Genomic DNA, 23538 nt, shown 5'->3' on the forward strand with positions numbered 1-23538 from the left:
ACACAAAGAAATTATTTTATAATTACTTTATTATGAAATAATAAAGTATTTTATAATTGGACCCGGGGGCCGGACCAAGAGTAGATGAATGATGTGTATGTGTCATCCATAGTAAGTATAGTAATATTCCCCCATAGTAAGCATAGTAATTCATCCCCCATATAGTAATTCATCCCCCATATAGTAATTCATCCCCCATAGTAATTCATCCCCCATAGTAATTCATCCCCCATATAGTAATTCATCCCCCATAGTAATTCATCCCCCATAGTAATTCATCCCCCATAGTAATTAATCCCCCATATAGTAATTCATTCCCCATAGTAATTAATCCCCCATATAGTAATTCAGTGTTTTTCAACCTTTTTTGTGCAAAGGCACACTTTTTTCATGAAAAAAATCACGAGGCACACCACCATTAGAAAATGTTAAAAAAATTTACCTCTGTGCCTATATTGACTATATATAAAGTAATTCTCTTGAATAGGAATCAAACAAAGAAATTATTTTATAATTACTTTATTATGAAATAATAAAGTATTTTATAATTGGACCCGGGGGCCGGACCAAGAGTAGATGAATGATGTGTTTATGTCATCCATAGTAAGTATAGTGATATTCCCCCATAGTAAGCATAGTAATTAATCCCCCATATAGTAATTCATCCCCCATAGTAATTCATCCCCCATATAGTAATTCATCCCCCATAGTAATTCATCCCCCATAGTAATTCATCCCCCATAGTAATTCATCCCCCATATAGTAATTCATCCCCCATATAGTAATTCACCCCCCATATAGTAATTCACCCCCCATATAGTAATTCATCCCCCATATTGTAATTCATCCCCCCTATTACTAATCCCCCATATAGTAATTCATCCGCCATAGTAATTCATCCGCCATAGTAATTCATCCCCCATATAGTAATTCATCCCCCATAGTAATTCATCCCCCATAGTAATTCATCCCCCCTATAGTAATTCATCCCCCATAGTAATTCATCCCCCATAGTAATTCATCCCCCATATAGTAATTCATCCCCCATATTAAGTCCCCAAGCCCCCCCTGTGTCAATTCACTTACCTTTGCTCCGCGCGTTCCTCTCGCCGTTCCGGTGTAGCATGAAAATCTGTCTCCTATGAGGATCTGTCCCCCTCGACGTATCTGCGCATGTGCCAGTTTCAGGCATTAGCAGCCGATCGGCGATCTCCGGCACATGCGCAGATACGTCGAGGGGGACAGATCATCCTGACAGTATCACGCTCCGCGGGCCGGATTAAAAGGTCCGCCGGGCCGTATACGGTCCGCCGGGCCGTATACGGTCCGCCGGGCCGTATACGGTCCACGGGCCGTAGTTTGCCCATTGCTGTTCTAATGATTGGTCTATTTGTGAGCCGAGGCCACATGTTACGGATGAAATTGCAATTTTTCCCATGGCACACCAGACAATATCTCACGGCACACTAGTGTGCCGCGGCACAGTGGTTGAAAAACGCTGGTCTGGAGGATTCTAAACAGAGTGGAAAGAAAACAGCTGACACGGTTGAAAAGATATCAGTAACACTAATACACATGTGTGCAAGAATATACTGTATAGACATTTGGGACTTTTTTGCGCATATTGATTTATTAGTGTTTTATTATATTGAGGTGGTTTTATGATATTAATCACAAAGTAAAATTTGTACTGCGTGACACTTAATTAGATATATATTTTTTAGCTGTACACTTGTGGGAACATAAGAGGTGTGGGCAGCACACTAGTCTACTATTTATGAGTACTGACACTGAGGAGGTCTTTTTCTGACACGAAGAGTGTTTTATTCTTAATTTATTATTCTTTTCCTATTACTGTTTCACTCTAGAAACACTGTTGTTTTGTGCACACTTAATGATAGCTGTTTAGGGACTCTTGTCCTTAGTGATTGCACTGAGGTTTTTCTTGGTATATTATAGGGTAGAAGATCTGTCCTTGAGGGCTGGAACTGGACGATCTAGAAGAGATCATAAAATGTCAGCTCACAGGCACATGAGGTCAGTGCGCAACACTTTCTGAGGTCAATCTGGAGCTATGAGAATACCTCTAGCATTTGATCCCTCAAACTAAATGAGGTAGTAGTATCCTCAGCAGAGGATATGTACAAATCCTGCAGTTGAGAAACCGACTCTGCAGTATTGGTAACTTTTTCTGGGGTAGGGATACCTTGGCTTAAAAGATATGTAGAAGAAGGCCCAATTAGTCCAATCAATGTGACATAAAGAGAGATGGATTCTCAGTGTCAGTATCCATCGCTATTCCTTCAAGGTCTACATCATGGCCCAAATATTGGAGTCCAAGGGCAGAAAGGTCCATTTGTGCAGAAGTAGAGTGAGTGAGTGTGTGTGTGTGTGTGTGTGTCAGCTTTTGGGTTCCATCGGCACCACAGTCAAGCAACATGTCCACACATTAACAGCCAAACCCCTGTGATCTCCCATGCCTCCTTGCTGGTCCAATGCAACCATGTGTGCCTGTGTATTCCAGCCTGTATCCTGATCCAGGATCCTCATCTACAATCCTGCTTCAATTACCCTATGCACTTTAGCCTGTACAAAGCATCAATGACCATGTACGTTCCAGCCTGCGTCCATTCCATTGACCCTGTGCACTCCAGCCTGTACACTGTTCTAGTGAATCAATGCTCTTAAGCCTGTGTTCTTTTGCCCAGGGCAACTCTGCTTGCAATAGACTGTAATATCCCACTCTTGTGTACCCAGCATCCCTGTTCTGCAGGAGACTCTTAAATGTAACAGAGTTAGAGGGCCACAAACGTGTGTCTTGGCCCTTGGCCTGTGTCTTGCCCCTTCTAAGGGCTTGGAACTCTGTTAAACAATCAGGCATACTGTCTCCATCAGTGTCATCTGGTATCCATGTCCCCACAGTGTCCTTTGCCTCTCCATAACACCAACAAGCTCCCAGTGTCTCTTATGTGGCCAAAGCCTTCTTCAGCCCACTGTCAGCTGAACACAGGTCAAAGGAGTGCAGAACAAACTGCATTCCTGTGATCCACAGAAGTACAGCCAAAAAAGCTTTGGCTGTACTTCTCCTTTAAGTATTTGTGGCCAGGAAGAAAATATGTCTGCTGTAAAAAGAAAAAGGAAAACAACCCCCAAGAATGACAGATTGAGGGAAAAGGGGGGGAGGGGGGAAGAAATGGTCAACAATTCAGGTGGCTACAACTGAGGTTTATAATAAGTGCAAGAAAAACAATATTTTCTGCACCAAGCTCGACTTTGCAACAAGTGAAAATTAGGTCCTGATTAAATGGGTTTACTGCAGCTGAGGAGTGAACACACTTCTGTGTGGCTCCAAATACGGAATAACCAGAATGGTATTTACCTTAAAAAATAGGAGCTACCTAAAGCTCCAGGAAGACCAGAGCCTTGATGTGTACCTTAGGTGAAAAACAGAAGTTTTGTCTTTGTGAGCACTATTCAGTGCAGATGGCGTTATAAAATCACCAGCACTGTATCTGCGGTCACAGTGCTGTGACACTGTACTGATAATGATGCCAGACTGCAGGTGGGGACAGCTTATTCAGAATCTCTAAGAAAAATCTCTGTTGTATGTACAGAAGTAAAAAGTAACAAGTGACTGCCAACATGAGTTCTGGGGTAAAAGCAGTACATGTATGATCTCGTATAAGTTGCCTGACAAGACATCACTGTATATTACTGTTTGATGACCACGGTTTCCATTATTGTGCTTTACTATAAAAACTGAGCAGGTGGTTGTAACTATTAGACAAAAGAAAAACACTACATGCCACAAACTGTAAAACTAGTACACTATAAGTCTGCATCAAGTGAACAATTTGTAGGTTAAAACTGGCAAACAGTCCATGTTAACGAATGAAAGATGCTGGATATCCAAATTCATATGTCTGGGGTGGACAAGGGTAAACCGACATCTGTCATTAGCCATTAAGCTCCAGAAGGTTTTATCCACTTTGTGACCAGGCCTTGTTTTGGCTATTCGTTACTGTGCTACTTTAACTGGCAATTAAGCGGCCGTGCAACACGACGCAAATGAAATTTATAGCATTCTTTTCACACAACTAAAGCTTTTGTTTGGTGGTACTTGATCACCACTGGGTTTTTATTATTATTTATTATATAAAATTAATAAAAGAAAATTTGAAGGGAAAAAAAAACACTCTGTTCTAAAACATATCCATTAAAAAAAATTAAGTTTCTTCATAAAGTTAATTCAAAATAAATTCTGCTACATCTTTGGGTAAAAAAAAAATCCCAATAAGTGTATAATAATTGGTTTGTGTGAAAGCTATAGCATCTACAAACTATGGTATATGTACACTATGTGGCCAAAAGTATTGGGACACCCCTCAAAATCATTGGATTCAGGTGTTCTAATTACCTCCATGGACAAAGGTGTATAAAATCAAGCACCTAGGCGTGCAGACTGCTTCTACAAACATTTGTGAACGTTGTGCTCTCGGGAGCTCAGTGAATTCAAGCGTGGTACCGTGATAGGTTGCCACCTGTGCAATAAGTCCATCCCTGAAATTTCCTTGCTACTAAATATTCCACGGTCAACTGTTAGTGCTATTATAACAAAGTGGAAGCAACTGGGAACAACAGCAACTAAGCCACAAAGTGGTAGGTCATGCAAACTGACAGAGCAGATATCAGCGCATGCTGAAGCACATAGGGCACAGAAGTTGCCAACTGTCTGCAAAGTCAATAGCTTAAGACCTAAAAACTTCACGTCGCCTTGAGATTAGCACAACAGTGCGTAGAGAGCTTCATGGAATGGGTTTCCATGGTCAAGCAGCTGCATCCAAGCCTTACATCATCAAGTACAATGCAAAGTGTCGGATGCAGTGGTGTAAAGCACGCCGCGACTAAACTCTGGAGCAGTGGAGTCGTGTTCTCTGGAGTGATGAATCACGCTTCTCTATCTGGCAGTCCGATGGATGTGTTTGGGTTTGGCGGTTGCCAGGAAAATGGTACTTGCCTGACTGCATTGTACCAAGTGTAAAGTTTGGTGGAGGGGGGATTATGGTGTGGGGTTGTTTTTCAGGGGTTGGGCTTGGCCCCTTAGTTCCAGTGAAGGAAACTCTTAAGGCATCAGCATACCAAGACATTTTGGACAATTTCATGCTCCCAACTTTGTGGAAAAAGTTTGGGGATGGCCTTGTCCTGTTCCGAGATGATTGCACACCAGTTCACAAAGCAAAGTCCATAAAGACATGGATGAGCGAGTTTGGAGTGGAGGAACTTGACTGGCCTGCACAGAGTCCTGACCTCAACCCGATAGAACATATTTGGGATGTATTAGAGTGGAGGCTGCAAGTAAGGCCTTCTCATCCGACATCAGTGCCTGACCTCACAGATGTGCTTCTTGACGAATGATCAAACATTCCCATAGACACATTTCTAAACCTTGTGGACAGCCTTCCCAGAAGAGGTGAATCTGTTATAACTGCAAAGGGTGGGCCAACTCAATAATGAACCCTATGGACTAAGGCAGGCATCCTTTTGGCAATATAGTGTATCTGAAAACTGAGCACTCCTGTTGTACTGAAGTCCTTGAAATGCCAGGACAGTACACATACCACCCAAATTACCTCTTTTTGGAAAGTAGACAGTATGAGAGGAATGGAAAGTTTTTTGATGTTGTCATTTTTTGTCACAATTTTTTGGAAAATAAAGAAATACAGTCAGGTCCATAAATATTGGGACATCGACACAATTCTAAAATTTTTGGCTCTATACACCACCACAATAGATTTGAAATTAAACGAACAAGATGTGCTTTAACTGCAGACTGTCAGCTTTAATTTGAGGGTATTTACATCCAAATCAGGTGAACGGTGTAGAAATTACAACAGTTTGCATATGTGCCTCCCACTTGTTAAGGGACCAAAAGTAATGGGACAGAATAATAATCATAAATAAAACTTTCACTTTTTAATACTTGGTTGCAAATCCTTTGCAGTCAATTACAGCCTGAAGTCTGGAACGCATAGACATCACCAGACGCTGGGTTTCATCCCTGGTGATGCTCTGCCAGGCCTCTACTGTAACTGTCTTCAGTTCCTGCTTGTTCTTGGGGCATTTTTCCTTCAGTTTTGTCTTCAGCAAGTGAAATGCATGCCCAATCGGATTCAGGTCAGGTGATTGACTTGGCCATTGCATAACATTCCACTTCTTTCCCTTAAAAAACTCTTTGGATGCTTTTGCAGTATGCTTTGGGTCATTGTCCATCTGCACTGTGAAGCGGCGTCCAATGAGTTCTGAAGCATTTGGCTGAATATGAGCAGATAATATTGCCCGAAACACTTCAGAATTCATCCTTCTGCTTTTGACAGCAGTCACATCATCAATAAATACAAGAGAACCAGTTCCATTGGCAGCCATACATGCCCACGCCATGACACTACCACCACCATGCTTCACTGATGAGGTGGTATGCTTAGGATCATGAGCAGTTTCTTTCCTTCTCCATACTCTTCTCTTCCCATCACTCTGGTACAAGTTGATCTCGGTCTCATCTGTCCATAGGATGTTGTTCCAGAACTGTGAAGGCTTTTTTAGATGTCATTTGGCAAACTCTAATCTGGCCTTCCTGTCTTTGAGGCTCACCAATGGTTTACATCTTGTGGTAAACCCTCTGTATTTACTCTGGTGAAGTCTTCTCTTGATTGTTGACTTTGACACACATACACCTACCTCCTGGAGAGTGTTCTTGATCTGGCCAACTATTGTGAAGGGTGTTTTCTTCACCAGGGAAAGAATTCTTCGGACATCCACCACAGTTGTTTTCCATGGTCTTCCGAGTCTTTTGGTGTTGCTGAGCTCACCGGTGCGTTCCTTCTTTTTATGAAAGTTCCAAACAGTTGTTTTGGCCACGCCTAATGTTTTTGCTATCTCTCTGATGAATTTGTTTTGTTTTTTTCAGCCTAATGATGGCTTGCTTCACTGATAGTGACAGCTCTTTGGATCTCATCTTGAGAGTTGACAGCAACAGATTCCAAATGCAAATAGCACACTTGAAATGAACTCTGGACCTTTTATCTGCTCATTGTAAGTGGGATAATGAGGGAATAACACACACCTGACCATGGAACAGCCGAGAAGCCAATTGTCCCATTACTTTTGGTCCCTTAACAAGTGGGAGGCACATATACAAACTGTTGTAATTCCTACACCGTTCACCTGATTTGGATGTAAATACCCTCAAATTAAAGCCGACAGTCTGCAGTTAAAGCACATCTTGTTTGTTTCATTTCAAATACATTGTGGTGGTGTATAGAGCCAAAAATGTTAGAATTGTGTCGATGTCCCAATATTTATGGACCTGACTGTACATTAAAATTTGATTTTCTTCTCACAATTATTTTTTTTTACATACTGTCACCAGCTCAGTACAGCATCATCATATAACTGGTGTGGCGGTGATCAGGGACACAAACTGGTGACAGTATGCTAAAAAAAAAAAAAAAGTTAATTTATCCAATTTTTCAGTTTTTTACATACTTTTATCAGACAAGTTCAGTGTCACCATAGTAACTCTGTACTACTACTCTGAGGGGGGAGGGGTGATCAGGGATTTTTTTTTTTTTCATTTAACTTTGATTGCTGTTATGATCATTGTAACAGCAGTGCTTTGATCTGTTATGAATGAGTTTAATTTGTAACAGCTCTGATTACTAGTGATCTGTGATTGGCTACAGCTAATCACATGGTACAGGGTGCTGTGATTGGCCCAGGTACCATGCGACAACTGTGGCTCAAATCACAGCTTACTGGTGTAAAAGCAGAGCTGTTATGAATAAGATTCATTCATAAAAGGTTTGTTGACATTGTGAACATGTAATCACTTAGTGATCACATAATTCTTGAGTCGTTCAAAGTGGCCCGGTATTGGGAGCTGCAATCTGCTGTATCCAGAGAAAGCACAATCATGTACATGTATGTGATTGTGCTTGCATGTGCCACCCACTCGCAGTAAAATTACTGTGGGCGATCAACAAGTGGATAAATACCCTCACCGCAGCTCCTCTGAATGATTTGGGAGAACCACCAATTGACAACACATGATACAAAAGCAGAGGGTGCAGATTCAAGTGTAGTAAAAACAAACTCTTATCCAATTTAAAAAACAGCCAGACACTCAAATGATAAAGCAGTAACACAAGACTGTCAGGCACAACATTCCAGGAATCCTGTTTTGTCATCCAGATCTTACACACTGCACAGCGCTGTGTGCTGAAGGGAGCCCAGGCTGCAGTGAGCACACTGGAGCCTCTGAGCACACTCAGAGTGGGTGGATGACAGTTAGGGAATCCTAAGAGACACATCATGAACTGGAGGAGGGAGTGGGAGTGAAAAGGGGCAAGACAAAAAGTTTCAAAACCAAAAGATTCTTTCTAAAGCATTCAGAAAGAAGCTATTGGCTTTGAAAACACATTATCACACTCCCTACCACACCCCCTCATTCCTCCAGTCCATGATGCATCTCATGGGATTTCCCGGCTGTCATTCACCCACTCAAGTGTGCTCAAAGGCACCTGTGTCTCACTGCAGCCTAGCCTTACTTCAGCACACACTGCTATGCAGCCTGTGAGATCTGTATGATAAGCCAAGATTCCTGGAATGTTGTGGCTGACAGGCTTGAGTTACTGCTTCATTATGCGAGTGCCCATTTGGTTGTTTTTATTTGAATAAATAGGTTCTTATACTACACTTGAATCTGCGCCCCCTGCTTTAGTTTCATGAAATTTAACTATTGAGACTTTTTAAGGGCAGCCATGTGTAAATGAGTTCAAACTGCGTAACTGAAAAACAGCACTGGAGGAAAGGATAAGTGCAAGTGCTGGTACAAGCAGCCACGTCCGCACAAATGAGTGTGCAAGCATGCGCATGCATACATACAACACATAATGCACCAGAGACCCAGCAAAGGACAGTAAATAGCGGATATAGGGATGGAACGCAAGGCAGAAATATTAGATCAGAGTCCTTGCCAAATAAACACTGGGAAATGTAAAATTAGTACAGCCCCAAGCAAAAATAAAAAGAGATGTTTCCTGGTAAAGGTAAAGCACCCTAACAGAGCTGTCAGAGCAAATGTGCAAAGCAGGCTAAGAATGAAACTAGATGTAGCAAGAAGCTTAAAGCCAGCCAATACATGGATCGAAGTTTGGCTGGATCAACAGGGACTGGCCAAGATACATTCCAGGTATAGGGAGGCTGATTGTACCCAAGTCGACCAATTTATCAACTTGGGTACAACCAGCCTGTCAGATTTTTCTACATGTAATCACTGCCAGCAGCTATAGCTGCTAACAGTATTCATTGTGTTCTGTTGGCCGGGAAGGCTCCCAACACCCCCTGCCAGTAGAACACAATAGCGCTGTGGGAGGCATTCCACCATAAACAATGATTGTGTTGACGGGGAAATTGAGCAAATTTTTTTCCTTCCACCCGTGGTTGAAGTAAAGAAAATCAAATCTACTATGGGCTGTCTTATAGTCTATATGATGGAGTCATATCTTATATGCCCAGCCTGTAATCCTATACATTATAGAAGTAAAGACAATATAAAAAGGGGAGTGAGAATTAATTGTTCACATGATTCCTAGTAGTTAAAGCAACCTCAAGGAAAAAATGCACACACAGTTTCATCAGCACAGAAGAGGAAAAAATTCCTCATACAGCATGTAATTACTCATGACTGGAAGTCTTCAGAGACAGTGTGTTATGCCAGACTATGATTTTTTTCAGCAGCACTAAAGATGATCTGATAGGGACAAGACCCTTCCTACCCTCTCCTGAGAAAAGTTCTTTCACTGATTTCACGAAATCTGTGTGTTATCTGTGATAACACAATCTGTGAATGGGGGAGAGTGGTCAGTCACAAGATTCTCTCCCATTCACAAATGATGTTACAGGCAGCATAATCCGTGAAACAACTTTTTTTTTAAATGAAGGAGAGGGTGGGTCCCTGTCCGGTCTTCTTTAGTGCAGCTGAGCCTGGTGATCTGAAGCCTTTAACCCCCCCCCCCCCCAGCGCTCAAAGGTCACCAATAGGAAGAGGACAGTGCAGCCCTGCGGTGAAGATTTTTACAAAGTCCAGCAGCCTGCCCATTGTGGGACATTCTTCATTACAGGTAAGTAATGTAACTAAAGCTGTAGATACATTTTTTTAGCTAAACTTTAGCTTTAAATTAATAAATCAGTACTGTATTAAATGATTACCTCCATTCTATTTTCCTGGTCAAGAGGTTTTATTCCTGCAAATATATCTTGCTCTTCTTCAGTCCCCTCCTCTACCTTCCCATCTTCATTCTTAGCTGCCTCTTGAGGGTTTAAGTAGTAAGCCTGATAGTCATCTTCCTCCTCGCCCTTTTCATGGGTCTCACCTTCCTCTGTGCCTTTGCTTTCGCCTTGATCACCACCAGCTGCTCCATTTTCACCTACTTCTTCTGGTTTGAGGCTTTTACCTTCCACATCATCTGCAACAATCGGGTCTTCCTCTCCACTTCCAGCAGCAGCTGAAACTTCTGTCATCAGATCAGCATCAACCTTAGGCATTGGTTGACTGACAATGACTGAAGGATCTAGGTTTTCTGAATAATACACACCTCCTTCGTCTTCAAAGTTGTCTCGATACCTTCTACTTAGAGGGGATTCTATGAAGCTAAAGGTATTGCTGGCTTCAGCTCCAAGTGCCATGCTGCTATCGTCAAGACTCATTTCAGCCATGTCTGGCTCCAATGAACTGTCTTCACTGCTCATTCGACGCTTGCCACTGTGCTTACTGGCCATACACTTACTTGCTGGAATCTTTGTTTTGGTAACAGTGGACTTATATATGTTTTTTTCTCCCCCTTCTGCAGAAAGTCTTCTTAACACCCTTTGAGGTACTTCAGAAGCAACTTTCCTCTTTCCCACAAGCTCTTTCGGCCGTACAGACATTTCCTGAGAAGAGGGACGTGATCTGTCTCCAAAAAGCAGGCAGCTCTCATGCCCTTGTGCCCGACCACCTTCACACACAGCTTCCGTGCACTGTAGTCGACAGCTTCTCTGTTGAAAGGCTTTAACCCAGGAGAAAGAGTTCTTTTTGTCAGTGCTGCAGTAAGTGATTCCAGGGATGGGGTATGCTTGTTCCCAATTAAAATAACATGCCTCCACTGCTGGTTTGAAGCCTTGGAAGAGTTTATCTAAAGACTTTTTGTGTTGACCCCTCTTAACGTTCTCAATCACTTTTAGCTGCCACTGACGTAGCTGGGCGCAAAGGTCCCTCCGTCTGTTACAGATAGCAAATGAACAACAAGGTATTAAAAAAGCTGTGATTAAGAAGAATACACAGACAACATCAGTGTAAAAGTTTACCTGTTGATTCTGCCAGCAACACACTTTCAGTCCTAGGGTGACAATACTTATTCTCCTGTATCTGTGATGTCCCCCTAGGACGGGAAGTTTGCCAAGACTATAAAACAACTCCTCGTCTTCCAATCTCCATTAAATAGGGATGCAGTGTTCTAGCGTTCACAGACAGAACGTGGGCAAGCCTGATCAAATTTTAGTGCAGCACTGCTAGCTCACTACAAAAAGTTAGAGGCTCTCTGAATTTTTTACTGCATCAGCAGGTAATTATTTTTTTTCAAAAGCTATATAACAAAATGTCTTAGTTTTATATTTAACATACCAAAAGGAGACAAATAAGACCATTTTTCTACCTGCCCCTACTAATTACCCTTTAGAAAATATTAGAAACATTAACTACCTCTAACATCACCGTAGTTACACTAGTCAGATTCAGCAAATAATAGTTGTATTAATAGTGGCTGTACAGGCGACATACCTGATGATCAATAAGCCTGATCATAATAACTACTACACAAATGAGATTCTGCTTCCAGAAAAAAATCTGCCTAGGGACATGTATAGCAGCAAGTGAATGTCGTACATTGACAGCATGGGATAAAATCAGTATGCTGTCAAATTGTGCTTGCACTTTAAAAGAACAGATAGCTTGCAAGAGAAAGAGGGACAGACAATGGCAGAAAATACCAGAAAGAGGGACAGATAATGGCAGAAAATACCAGAAAGATGAGGGAAGCTTGGCAGATTACATTAGATTTATTTAAAAAAAAATATACATTTTAACAAACAAATTAAGAATATCACTTACCTTTGGGGACTGATGGTAGGGTCTAGAACGGCCAGCCTCCAAAGGACAACCATTTCATCACACATACTGGCACATGCATGAGCGGCAACTTCTGACTGACCATTACTGCGACCAGTATGACCACTAGCACTGCTGTGAGAGGCTGAAGTGCGAACATTGTACCACCACCCTGTAATCTACAAAGGAAACCAAAGTAAAATGCTGCATTTATAAAACAAGGCATTATTAAATTATTTAAAGTGCTTAAATTACATACGGACAGATAAAATAAGTTGTATTCTTTTTAGTCACGTAAGTTTGAAATACTGCAGAAAATAGTACTCCAGGGCTACAGGTATTGGGCAACAAGGTCTTAGTATTCTCAAGCATACAGCTGAATCACAGAAGTGGAATAGTCCTCCTGCAAGCTTTGGAAAGTGATTTGATGTGGGGCCGAAAGGAGAGTTCAGAGTCCAGGATTACACCTAGTGCCCTGGTATGCGGGGACGGGTTGATGGTTGTGCCATTGATCTTGGCAGAGAAGTCAGAGGAAGGAGGATGTGGGGGAGGAAATATTAAGAGCTCGGTTTTGGATAGATTGAGTTCGAGGAAGTGGTGTGACATCCAGACTGATATGTCCATCTGTAAGTTAGTGATGTGTGAGGAGACCGACGATGTAAGCCGAGAGATAGATTTGGGTGTCGTTAGCATAGAAATGATATTGAAAACCAAGGGAGGCTATTAGCTGACCCAGGGAGGAAGTAGATTGAAAATAGGAGTGGTCCAAGAACAGAACCTTGGGGGACCCCAATAGAGAAAGGAAGAGGAGAGGAGGAAGTAGAACTGTAAGTGACACTAAAGGTGCAGTGGGATAGGTAGGATGAGAACCAACAAAGAACAAAGTCACAGAGACCAAAGGTACGTTTTTTGAGGCGGAGGGGGTGGTCAACCATGTCAAAGGCAGCCGAAAGGTCCAGAAGTAGGAGTACAGAATAGTGTTCATTAGTTTCAGCTGTTAGTAAATCGTTTGTGAATTTTAGGAGAGCAGTTTCTGTTGGGTGTTGAGGTCACTCAGTCGGTTGTAGACCAGGTGTTCAAGGAGTCTGGAGAAAAAGGGGAGCAAGGTGATGGTCGTAGGTTAAGATTCGTGGGGTCCAAAGAAGGATATTTAAGTATGGAGGTGACTAGTGCATGTTTTAGAGTGTTGGAGAAGGTGGAAGAAGAAAGGGAGAGATTGAAGATGTGAGTTAAAGAATGTAGGATAAAGCCAAAGGGTGACCGCAGTATTTGAGAGGGAATAGGGTCCAGGGGACAGGTAGTTAGGTGGGAGTTATAAAAAACAATTTAGCAACCTCTTCTACAGTAGCAGGGTTGACTAAGGGAAGTGTTGAGTGTACCTGTGGGCATGGGATGTTAAGTGGGGGAGTTATCTACAGAGTGGAGATTTAAACTCGAATTGCAACGTTCTTATTGTCTAAGTGATTGGCGATCTCCTGGGCAGTGAGTGAGTTAGTGGGTGGAGGATGAATTAGAGAGTTAAAAGGTAGAGAAAAGTTGATGAGAATTGGATGAGGTGTTAATGAGAGTGATAAAATAGGTCTGCTTGGCAGTGTGGAGGAAGAAATTGCATTTTTGGAGGGCAATTTTGTAATGGTTGAAGTCTTTGTAAGACTTAGTCTTACGCATGAGACACTCAAGAGCCATCTGTGTTTTTTTGTTATCGTCTGTTTGCCAGGGTTGTGAGGGTCGGGGCCTGATTCTGTATGTAGTGAAAGGGGCAAGCTCATCCAGGGCAGAGGACAGAAGTGGCTAGACTGGGACAGGACATGGGTGATCATTCTACCCCGTGCCTCCTGGGATACAAGGGGTGTCAGTCACAGCTGCTGCATCCTCCAAGGAGTGAATATATTCAGAGCCCTTTCGCTCCCTGTACCACCTCAGCAATTCCTCTACAGCAGTCGATGTGTGGATGAGACAAATGTCTGTGCATAGAGATGCAGCCTACAGGCACATGTAACAAGCTTGAGAAAGAGAAAGGGTAATTTGCATAGAACTCTCCCCCCCCCCTTTCTGTGCACACAGTGCCAAAACTCAGGAATTTTTGTGCAAGTGACAATGTAGTGCATATTGTTGTTTTGCTCCTTGTGTGAAAGTACTGTTTTTTTAATTGAATAAACCTGAACTTGTGTTCCTTTGTTATATTACCAGATAACGTGTGCTGCATACATCTACCTAAGGAGTTTTGGTTTAGATAGAGTATGGAAGGGCTGGGGCCTTTGCCAGTTATTTTCTGCCATCTGTGCCCCACTAGGCAGGTTCACCCTATTAGTCCTGTTGACCACTCTCCCCAGAATAGAAAGTAATTGGAAAATCCAACATTTTAAAGATGTCACCAGAAAAGGAACAGAGGGGAAATTTTGTAATGGGGGCATTTGTTTCAGTGATAATTAAATTGACTTTTACACTCTCTTTTTATTTAAACCATTCCCAAATCTATCAAAATTAATACAAATGGCTTTTGCACATATTTTAACTTTCTGAGAGAAGATATTGATCTTTTTTTTACACAAGCAGGCATGTACTTGATAACATTTCTAAACTGGTGTTATTCTGCATTCCTGGATCAACTTTCAAGAATAGCTAAATGCAAAACCTTTTTCTTTTTTTTTTGGATAGAGTAAGTGTGGGATATACGGTACTTCCTTCCTTTCCTTCACTCCCTGCCACTTCCCTTCAGTTCCTGTCCAATAGCCAAAACAGGAAGTGAAAGGAAATCCCTCCAAAGTGAAGGAATCCCCGCGTATCATCAGTGTCGCCAGAGCTAGTGTCCCAATTGGAAGATTTCTCCTTTATTGCTTTTCTGGAGACAACCCATAATTTGGGATTTAATTTCACTTTCAATGGTAACGGTAAACAGGACAAATAGAGAGGATGAAGCTTGCTAATGGCAGCAATAAAATCCTGACAGGTATTCTAAGGCCCTCTCTACTCTATTCAAAACTTGAAAAAAAAGCTTTTAGCAACACTCTCAATTTCCCCCTCTCAGCTGCCTAAATCAAATAAAAACTGTAGATGAAATAGTCAGTAAAAATCCATGTACACAGAATAAATGCATTTACATGTACTAGATTGGTTTCAAGGATTCTCCTGATGTCAATGTTTTCCTACAATGGAATGAAATACTGTCACAACTTCATTAATATTCAACACACAAATTACTACTAAACAAAAGGTCCTAGCAGCCAACAAACCTCCAAGAGGCCTCTTAGCTAGCAAACAACAAGCATTTTCTAAAAAGCTTTCTTACTTAGGGACTTATCTCTCTTCTTTTTACCCCCAAATGTATTTTTCCCTTTTTATCTTCTCTACTTCTGTCTTTGTTTATTTATCTTCCTGTATATACTTTCAATCATTTTGTCCTAAAGCACATGTAAAAGAAACAACTCATCAGCACTAAAGTGATATGCAACAAAATGAACTGTCCTCAGCAGTGAAAACTAATGGCAAAAGGAAAAAATTGTCAAAAAAATTCTGTTAGGTGCCGAGTAAAACTTCAGGCTTTGCTGCCCTCTTCAAACTGGGAAGATCTTTCGCTTTAAATAACAAAACAAAAGAAAGGACATACCAGCCTTGTGCATTATCACAAGCACCATTTACTAACACAACAAATACACATATAGACCTCATGCACACTGGGCATTTGCACAGCTCTTCTGAAGCCCTGGCAGGAGAAAAGCAGGATTAAAAAAGCACTTAAGCACATTCAGACGCATCAGGCGTTCATTTATTTCATTGGTCAGAATATTAAGTCATTCTGGCCACTGAAATAAACGCTCAAGTGCTAAAGGTGCCTAGCGTTATGGCCCGTTTAGGTGCATTCAGTGTTTTTTTTCTTCCGAAACACTCCTGTGCTAAACATGCAAGTGATGGTTTTTTCTGCCTCTAAATACCTGTAAACGCCTATGTGGACAAGGACATATAGGCTAGCATGGAGGGATGTTTAGAGGCAGGAAACAGAAAAAAAAAAAAAAAGACAAAAGCCCTTAAAAGTGGAGTTTTTGATGCCCACTGTGTATAAGGCCTTACGTTAGGGAGCTCAAAATAAAACTCAAGTCACAATGTTGACCCCAGACCAAGGACCAAATGTCCCATACAATGTCCTGGATGGAACCCCTCGGTGCCCACACCAGTTAATGTGTTCTGAGGGCTATACCCCTACTACAGAGCTGACTAGTGCACCAAACAATAGCTGTTTAAACAACACTATCACACCACACCATCAGCTGATACAAAGTTCCTCTTTCTCCAAAATAGGAGGAGGAGCTACAACAAAGATTAACCCCTCAGGAGCAGTGGTTCACCACCTCAATGACCAGCTTCAGTTGTCATACATCAAAATACACAATCAAAATACACTTAGCTGCAAGCATGTAAGGTGAAAATATAATTCACCTCACCATTAAAATTAAGACAAATGTTTAAAGCACCTTCAGGTACACCTGTTTCCATTAATAATATTATTAAAAAGAAATATAGTTCACACTCTAGAGCAGCAATGGGCAAACTACGGCCCGCGGGCCGTATACGGCCCGGCGGACCTTTTAATCCGGCCCGCGGAGCTAGGCTCCCGCAAGGCCAGTGGTCGGCAAGCCGCGGCTCTTTACAAATTTAGATGCGGCTCTCCTGTGTGCCGGGCGCCCGCTCCCCTCCCTCCTCTCCCCTCCTCTCCTCTCGGATGGCCGCCCCCCCTCTCGGATGGCCGCCCCCCTCCCTCCTCTCGGACGTCAGGACTCTGCAGCTGTCAGGATGTAGGCGGGGCAGCCAGGATGTAGGCGGGGCAGCGTGACGAACTCCTCTCACAGTCCTCCCTGAAGACCAGAACGGCGCGGGAATACGAGAGGAACGCGCGGACCAAAGGTAAGTGAATTGACACAGGGGGGGGACTTACTATATGGGGGATGAATTACTATAGGGGGGACTTACTATATGGGGAATGAATTACTATATGGGGGACTTACTATATGGGGGACTTACTATATGGGGAATTAATTACTATATGGAGGACTTACTATATGGGGAATGAATTACTATATGGGGGACTTACTATATGGGGAATGAATTACTATATGGAGGACTTACTATATGGGGAATGAATTACTATATGGAGGACTTACTATATGGGGGATGAATTACTATATGGGGGACTTACTATATGGGGAATTAATTACTATATGGAGGACTTACTATATGGGGGATGAATTACTATATGGGGGACTTACTATATGGGGAATGAATTACTATATGGAGGACTTACTATATGGGGAATGAATTACTATATGGAGGACTTACTATATGGGGGATGAATTACTATATGGGGGATGAATTAATATGGGGGATGAATTAATATGGGGGATGAATTACTATGTGGGGGATGAATTACTATGTGGGGGATGAATTACTATGGGGGATGAATTACTATATGGGGGATGAATTACTATGGGGGATGAATTACTATAGGGGGGATGAATTACTATGGGGGACGAATTACTATATGGGGGACGAATTACTATATGGGGGACGAATTACTATATGGGGGATGAATTACTATGGGGGATGAATTACTATATGGGGGATGAATTACTATATGGGGGATGAATTACTATATGGGGGATGAATTACTATATGGGGGATTAATTACTATGGGGGATTAATTACTATGCTTACTATGGGGGAATATTACTATACTTACTATGGATGACACATACACATCATTCATCTACTCTTGGTCCGGCCCCCGGGTCCAATATATGAACCCATTGCGGCCCTCAAGTCAAAAAGTTTGCCCACCCCTGCTCTAGAGTATAATATATTATAATATACTTTAAAATACAATGTACCTGTTACCCCTATGTCTCCCATCTCTAATTTGATCATTCGTCTGACCACTGATACTTCCTACAGAGAGCTAAACTGCTGAATGGGGAAGCAAAACCATCTGGAATGCACTCAAACAGCTATGAGCAGAAGTATCAATGTACTGAGACCCACACGTGAAGCAGAACAGAAATGATGTGTGCAAACAGGAGGTGCCAGAATGGAAAACTAAACTGACCAAAAAGGGTTACAGTCCATTTTAAATTAACAGAGGACCTGACACTGCTGGTGGAAAACATAACAAAACCAAAAGAGCCTGAAAAACACATGCATATTATGTGTTATTTTAGAAAAAGCCAGAAAACCAAGTAATTATTGCCTTGCAGGATGGTTGCTATTCCAAAGGGAATCCAATGTTCCTTGTTCACAAATAATCGATAACGATAATACATACAGTAATTAAAATCAATGATGTTTAGAAATAGCACAATTGCATGATATAAAAAAATGTTATTAATAAAAATATATATGATATTAAGAATATATTGTTACAAATTAATGTGACAAACTATTGAAAATTTTTTATATATATATATATATATATATATATATATATATATATATACACATACACATATATACATACATACAGTTGCAAGAAAAAGTATGTGAACCCCTTGGGATTACGTTGAGTTTTGCATGAATTGAGCATAAAATGTGCTCTGAACGTCATCTAAGTCACAACAATAGAAGAACACAGTCTGCTGAACATAATACTACACAAACATTAGATGTTGCCATGGTTTAATTGCACATAACATGTAAACATTCACAGTGCAGGGAGGAAAAAGTATGTGAGGCCCTAGCTTAATGACTTCTCCCAGAGCTAATTGGAGCCAGGAGTGAGCCCACCTTGACTCCAATCAGTGTGTTGATATTGAATGTGTTGCTGACAGCTGTCCTGCCCTTAAAAAACACACACCTGTTTTGGGTTTACTGGTTTCAAGAAGCACTGTCTGATGTGAACCATGCCTTGCAGAAAAGAGCTCTCAGAAGACATACGATCAAGAATTGTTGACTTGCATGAAGCTGGAAAGGGTTACAAAAGTATCTCCAAAAGCCTTGATGTTTATGTGTCCATGGTAAGACAGACTGTCTACAAATGGAGAAAGTTTAGCACTGTTGCTACTCTCCCTAGGCGTGGTTGTCCTGTAAAAATGACTTCAAGAGCACAGCGCAGAATGCTGCATGAGGTAAAGAAGAATCCCAGAGTGTCAGCTAAAGACCTACAGAAATCTCTGGCACATGCTAACATTTTTGTTGACACATCTACAATAAGGAAAACATTAAACAAGAATGGAGTACATGGGAGGACATCACGAAGGAAGCCATTGCTGTCCAAAAAGAATATTGCAGCACGTTTGAAGTTTGCAAAAGAGCACCTGGATGTTCCACAGCACTACTGGCAAAATATACTGTGGACAGATGAAACCAAGAGTGAGTTGTTTGGGAAGAACACACAACACTATGTGTGGAGAAAAAAAGGCACAGCACACCAACATCAAAACCTCATCCCCACTGTAAAACATGGCGGAGGGAGGATCATGGTTTGGGGCTGCTTTGCTGCCTCAGGGCCTGGACGGATTGTTGTCATTGATGGGAAAATGAATTCCAGAGTTTATCAAGACATTTTGCAGGAAAACGTACGACCATCTGTCCGCCAACTGAAGCTCCGCAGAGGATGGGTGATGCAACAGGACAATGACCCAAAGCATACAAGTACTTCAACAAAACAATGGCTGCAACAGCACAGATTACGCCTTCTGGAGTGGCCCAGTCAGAGTCCTGATCTCAACCTGATTGAAATGCTGTGGCATGACCTTAAGAGAGCGATTCACACCAGACATCCCAAGAATATTGCTACACTGAAACAGTTTTGTGAAGAGGAGTGGTCCAAAATTACTCCAGATCGTTGTGCAGGTCTGATCTGCAACTACAAGAAACGTTTGGTTGAGGTTATTGCTGACAAAGGAGGGTCAACCAGTTATTAAGTCCAAAGGTTCACATACTTTTTCCTCCCTGCACTGTGAATGTTTACATGTTATGTGCAATTAAACCATGGCAACATCTAATGTTTGTGTAGTATTATGTTCAGCAGACTGTGTTCTTCTATTGTTGTGACTTAGATGATGTTCAGAGCACATTTTATGCCCAATTCATGCAAAACTCCACGTAATCCCAAGGGGTTCACATACTTTTTCTTGCAACTGTACACACACACACACACACACACACACACACACACATATATATATATATACATACACACATACATATACAGGTACCACGTATAAGTGTAATAATTGTATTTGATTATTTTAAAATGCATATTTACACCTGTACATTTGGCTTTGCTTTACAATACTTTTCTGTACTAAGACACTATTAATTTTCTGTTAAATTAGATTATACAAAAAAAAAAAAAAGAAAAACTCATCAATATATGGTCCATTATGTTTCTCATATATAAATATGCTTGTAGTACAAATAAAAAGCCAACAGCATAATTAAAAAGTAATGCAACCTGTACTATAAATGAGGTAGACCCATGGCAGGTGGCATGCTGTAGTGATCCTTTTTGCCTCCTCCACAGAGAAAATAAGAGACTTCAGGTCCCTCAAATATTTTACATGTTGGAAAATCTCTATGTGTGATGAGGAGTGCTTTGTCATGGACAGCTAGATGCTTTTTTTTGTTCTATTAAGTGGTCACCTATAGGGTATGTGGATCCCACCAGGAGAATTATATTAAAAGCTATTTGAAAAGGGTGGATTCAGAGTGCAGTGGTATGTTACCACATGCGTATAAACATGCATTATATAGCTTTTTGCATTAAGGCAGCACATTCATTTTGAATTCTCAACAAGACACATCAGAACACACAGATGGTTTACACCTGCGTGTTGTGGTGCACTAAAATGTACATGCATGGTGACAAAAAGGGGTGTTATTCAACATAAACAGCACTGCAACACTCTGCACATGATGTGTTGTGGTAAAACAGATATGATTAAAGCCAAAATGATTTTCTTTTGTGTGCCATCTTATTCTGTGACAGTTACAACTGCCCAGGAAAATTAGGTAGACATTCAGTCACTGATGTTCTCATGCAGTTAAGATTGCATTTATGATAATGTGATCTAAAGTTAAAGATATGATTTATTTCAACTATTCGTAAAAATGAAACCGTAATAATAGGCAGAAAAATGGGAGGATTTGTCCTTCCAAACTTTTAAGTGTACCACTGGTAACGGACTATTGGTGGTTTGGTGGCTTTAGGTCCAATTCTGCTGTCTTGTTTGGAAGCAGCCTTTTTGGGCTCCATAGCTGACCTTCATAACATATCATATCGGGAATGTAGAGCATATGACACTGTTCCAGGCCTGATGCAAGCTATGTTGAGGGTTTGGCCGATGGTTCAATGTTGGTTTGTACAACCTGATTATTTGTCACCAGCCCAACCTCTCTGGGGGAATTCTACACTTACCCACTTTTGCTCAATCCCCAATTGTGGGTGAGATGTGGCATCAAGACACCGACTGATATTAGTCCCTCTGGGGTCTTGCGGTCTTTCCCTCGGCTCTCTCAGCAATTTTACCTCACGCAAGGGATGCTGTTCAGGTATTTCCAGCTAAGACATATGGCCAGGACGCAGTTTCCACAACCACCTATACTCCAGACGCACCCTGAGGAGCTGCTGGTCCAGGGATATCTGAAAGAACCAATATCTGTCCTTTAAGCAGCATTGCTGTGTGTCAACCCCCCTAAGATTGAGGAGCTGTGGGTGACATGGAAGGAAGATATCCCCTCTTTAGATGAGAAAAACAGGGAGGATGCTTTGGAACAGTGTCCTAAGCTGGTTATCTCCTCCAGAGATAAACTCATACAGGTCAAGTTTTTACACAGGGCTTACTATACCCACTGAAGCTCTCTCTGATATAAGCGGAGCGAGATCCTACTTGGCCCAGCAACCGGATACACCTGGGATCCTTTATACACGTGTTGGACAGGTCCTAGGGTTATTCCCTTTTGGTCTGAAGTTCTTCATACCCTGAAATTGTACATGGTACAGTACTGCTCACTTGACTGACTGTTTTTTCTTGCTTTATGTTGGATGTACTGTAACTTGTTATATATATATATATATATATATATATATTTTAATAGTAATATACAGAAAAGCGTTAAAGGAGAAGTAGGGCCAACTCTCTTTTGACTCTACGTCTTCTGTAGGTCACAGGAGTGCACATAGTTCTGCACTCCTACGACCCTTACCCTGCTGTTGGCTGACATCACTGATCTGGTCCAGGCTCTGGAGAGATCCCGACTTTAAAGTTGGGATCCACCCAGTTTCCTGACTGGCAGCTGGCTCAGCCTGTCAGCAAGCTCCTGAGAGCCTGAGCCAGCTGCTTACGCCCCCTCCACAGCCCAGTACTCCGGTGAGAGATGGAAGGACAGAGCGGAGAGACAAAGCAGAGAGCCAGTGACTCATAGTCACAATGTCTCTGCTCACTGAAGACTGAGAACTGATCAGTCTTTGGTGCACACAAGCAGTTTGAGATGCTTCCTGGCACATGACCCATACCTGTTCATAAGTGAGACACTGGTCTGTAAGGATCTCAAGTAAAGGGGCTGCATTGGTGTCCCGTCTCTTGAACATCTCCCGAACAATGGACAAAAGATTCCAGATACCTTCAGGTTCCCTTCCACGTAAAGGGCGCAGGAGACAAGCCCATTCTGCTGCAGCTGGTGGTTCAGTAGATGAGAGGTACATGGAGTTGACATCACTGTTAAAGGGCAACAAAGTAAACATTATGTTTGAAAGACCAATTAAACAGTTACAAATTGTTTTTGGAATGGGAATTTTACCATAATAAAAGTGTTAGCCATTAATAGGAGGTTGAAGTACAGGGGTTGTAGGAAAATATGGAAACACTTCATGATTTGCAGGTGTGAAAGGGAAGTGATGTAACATTCTTTTGCTTCCACTGTGTGATGAGGCATCTAGCTAACAGGTGGAAAGCATCACTTTCGTCATTCACTGTGTGCGTTGCAAGCTGGGCAGGTGCCAGCATCAGATAGCATAGGCAGCCTCCTTCGGGCGTGGGGCTGGTGGGGGCGGTAAAATCTGCACCCCCAGCCACTTACTGGGGATGTGGATTTTTATAATGCTTGTCTTCCGTGCCCCCCAGCAGGCAAACTAAAACTTCCATGCTGTTCCCGGTAGGAGAGAGGGTGCAGCGTGGCAGTCTTAGTTCGCCTGCAGTTTACTAGACTACTGGAGTGGTAGACCAAAGAGTAGGTAGGTGGGGCGCTCTGCATGTCCCGCTGTCATAGAGGTCCTGCAAGGATGCAAAAGTCAGAGAGGTGGGCGGATCCAGGTGTGCTGGCAGCAGTCAGGGCCCGCTGTCATGCAGGCT

At 42.0% G+C, this 23538-nt stretch overlaps 1 protein-coding gene across 2 annotated transcripts in view; it reads right to left on the minus strand.

The window, feature by feature from the left end:
* Window positions 1-23538, minus strand: part of ZSWIM8 (zinc finger SWIM-type containing 8) — a 153982-nt gene that overhangs the window by 77232 nt on the left and 53212 nt on the right. For both annotated transcript variants that reach the window (XM_089680183.1, XM_089680182.1), the window contains exons 8-10: window positions 22704-22905; window positions 12206-12381; window positions 10267-11317 (exon numbers count right to left, since the gene is read on the minus strand). In XM_089680183.1, coding sequence (XP_089536309.1) covers window positions 10267-11317; window positions 12206-12381; window positions 22704-22905 — 1429 coding nt within the window. The remainder of the gene's footprint in view (window positions 1-10266; window positions 11318-12205; window positions 12382-22703; window positions 22906-23538) is intronic.

Source organism: Staurois parvus, unplaced genomic scaffold, assembly GCF_062004578.1.
Source record: "Staurois parvus isolate SC_StPar_1 unplaced genomic scaffold, SC_StPar_1.0 ptg000236l, whole genome shotgun sequence".
In the NCBI taxonomy this organism is placed as follows: Eukaryota; Metazoa; Chordata; class Amphibia; order Anura; family Ranidae; genus Staurois; species Staurois parvus.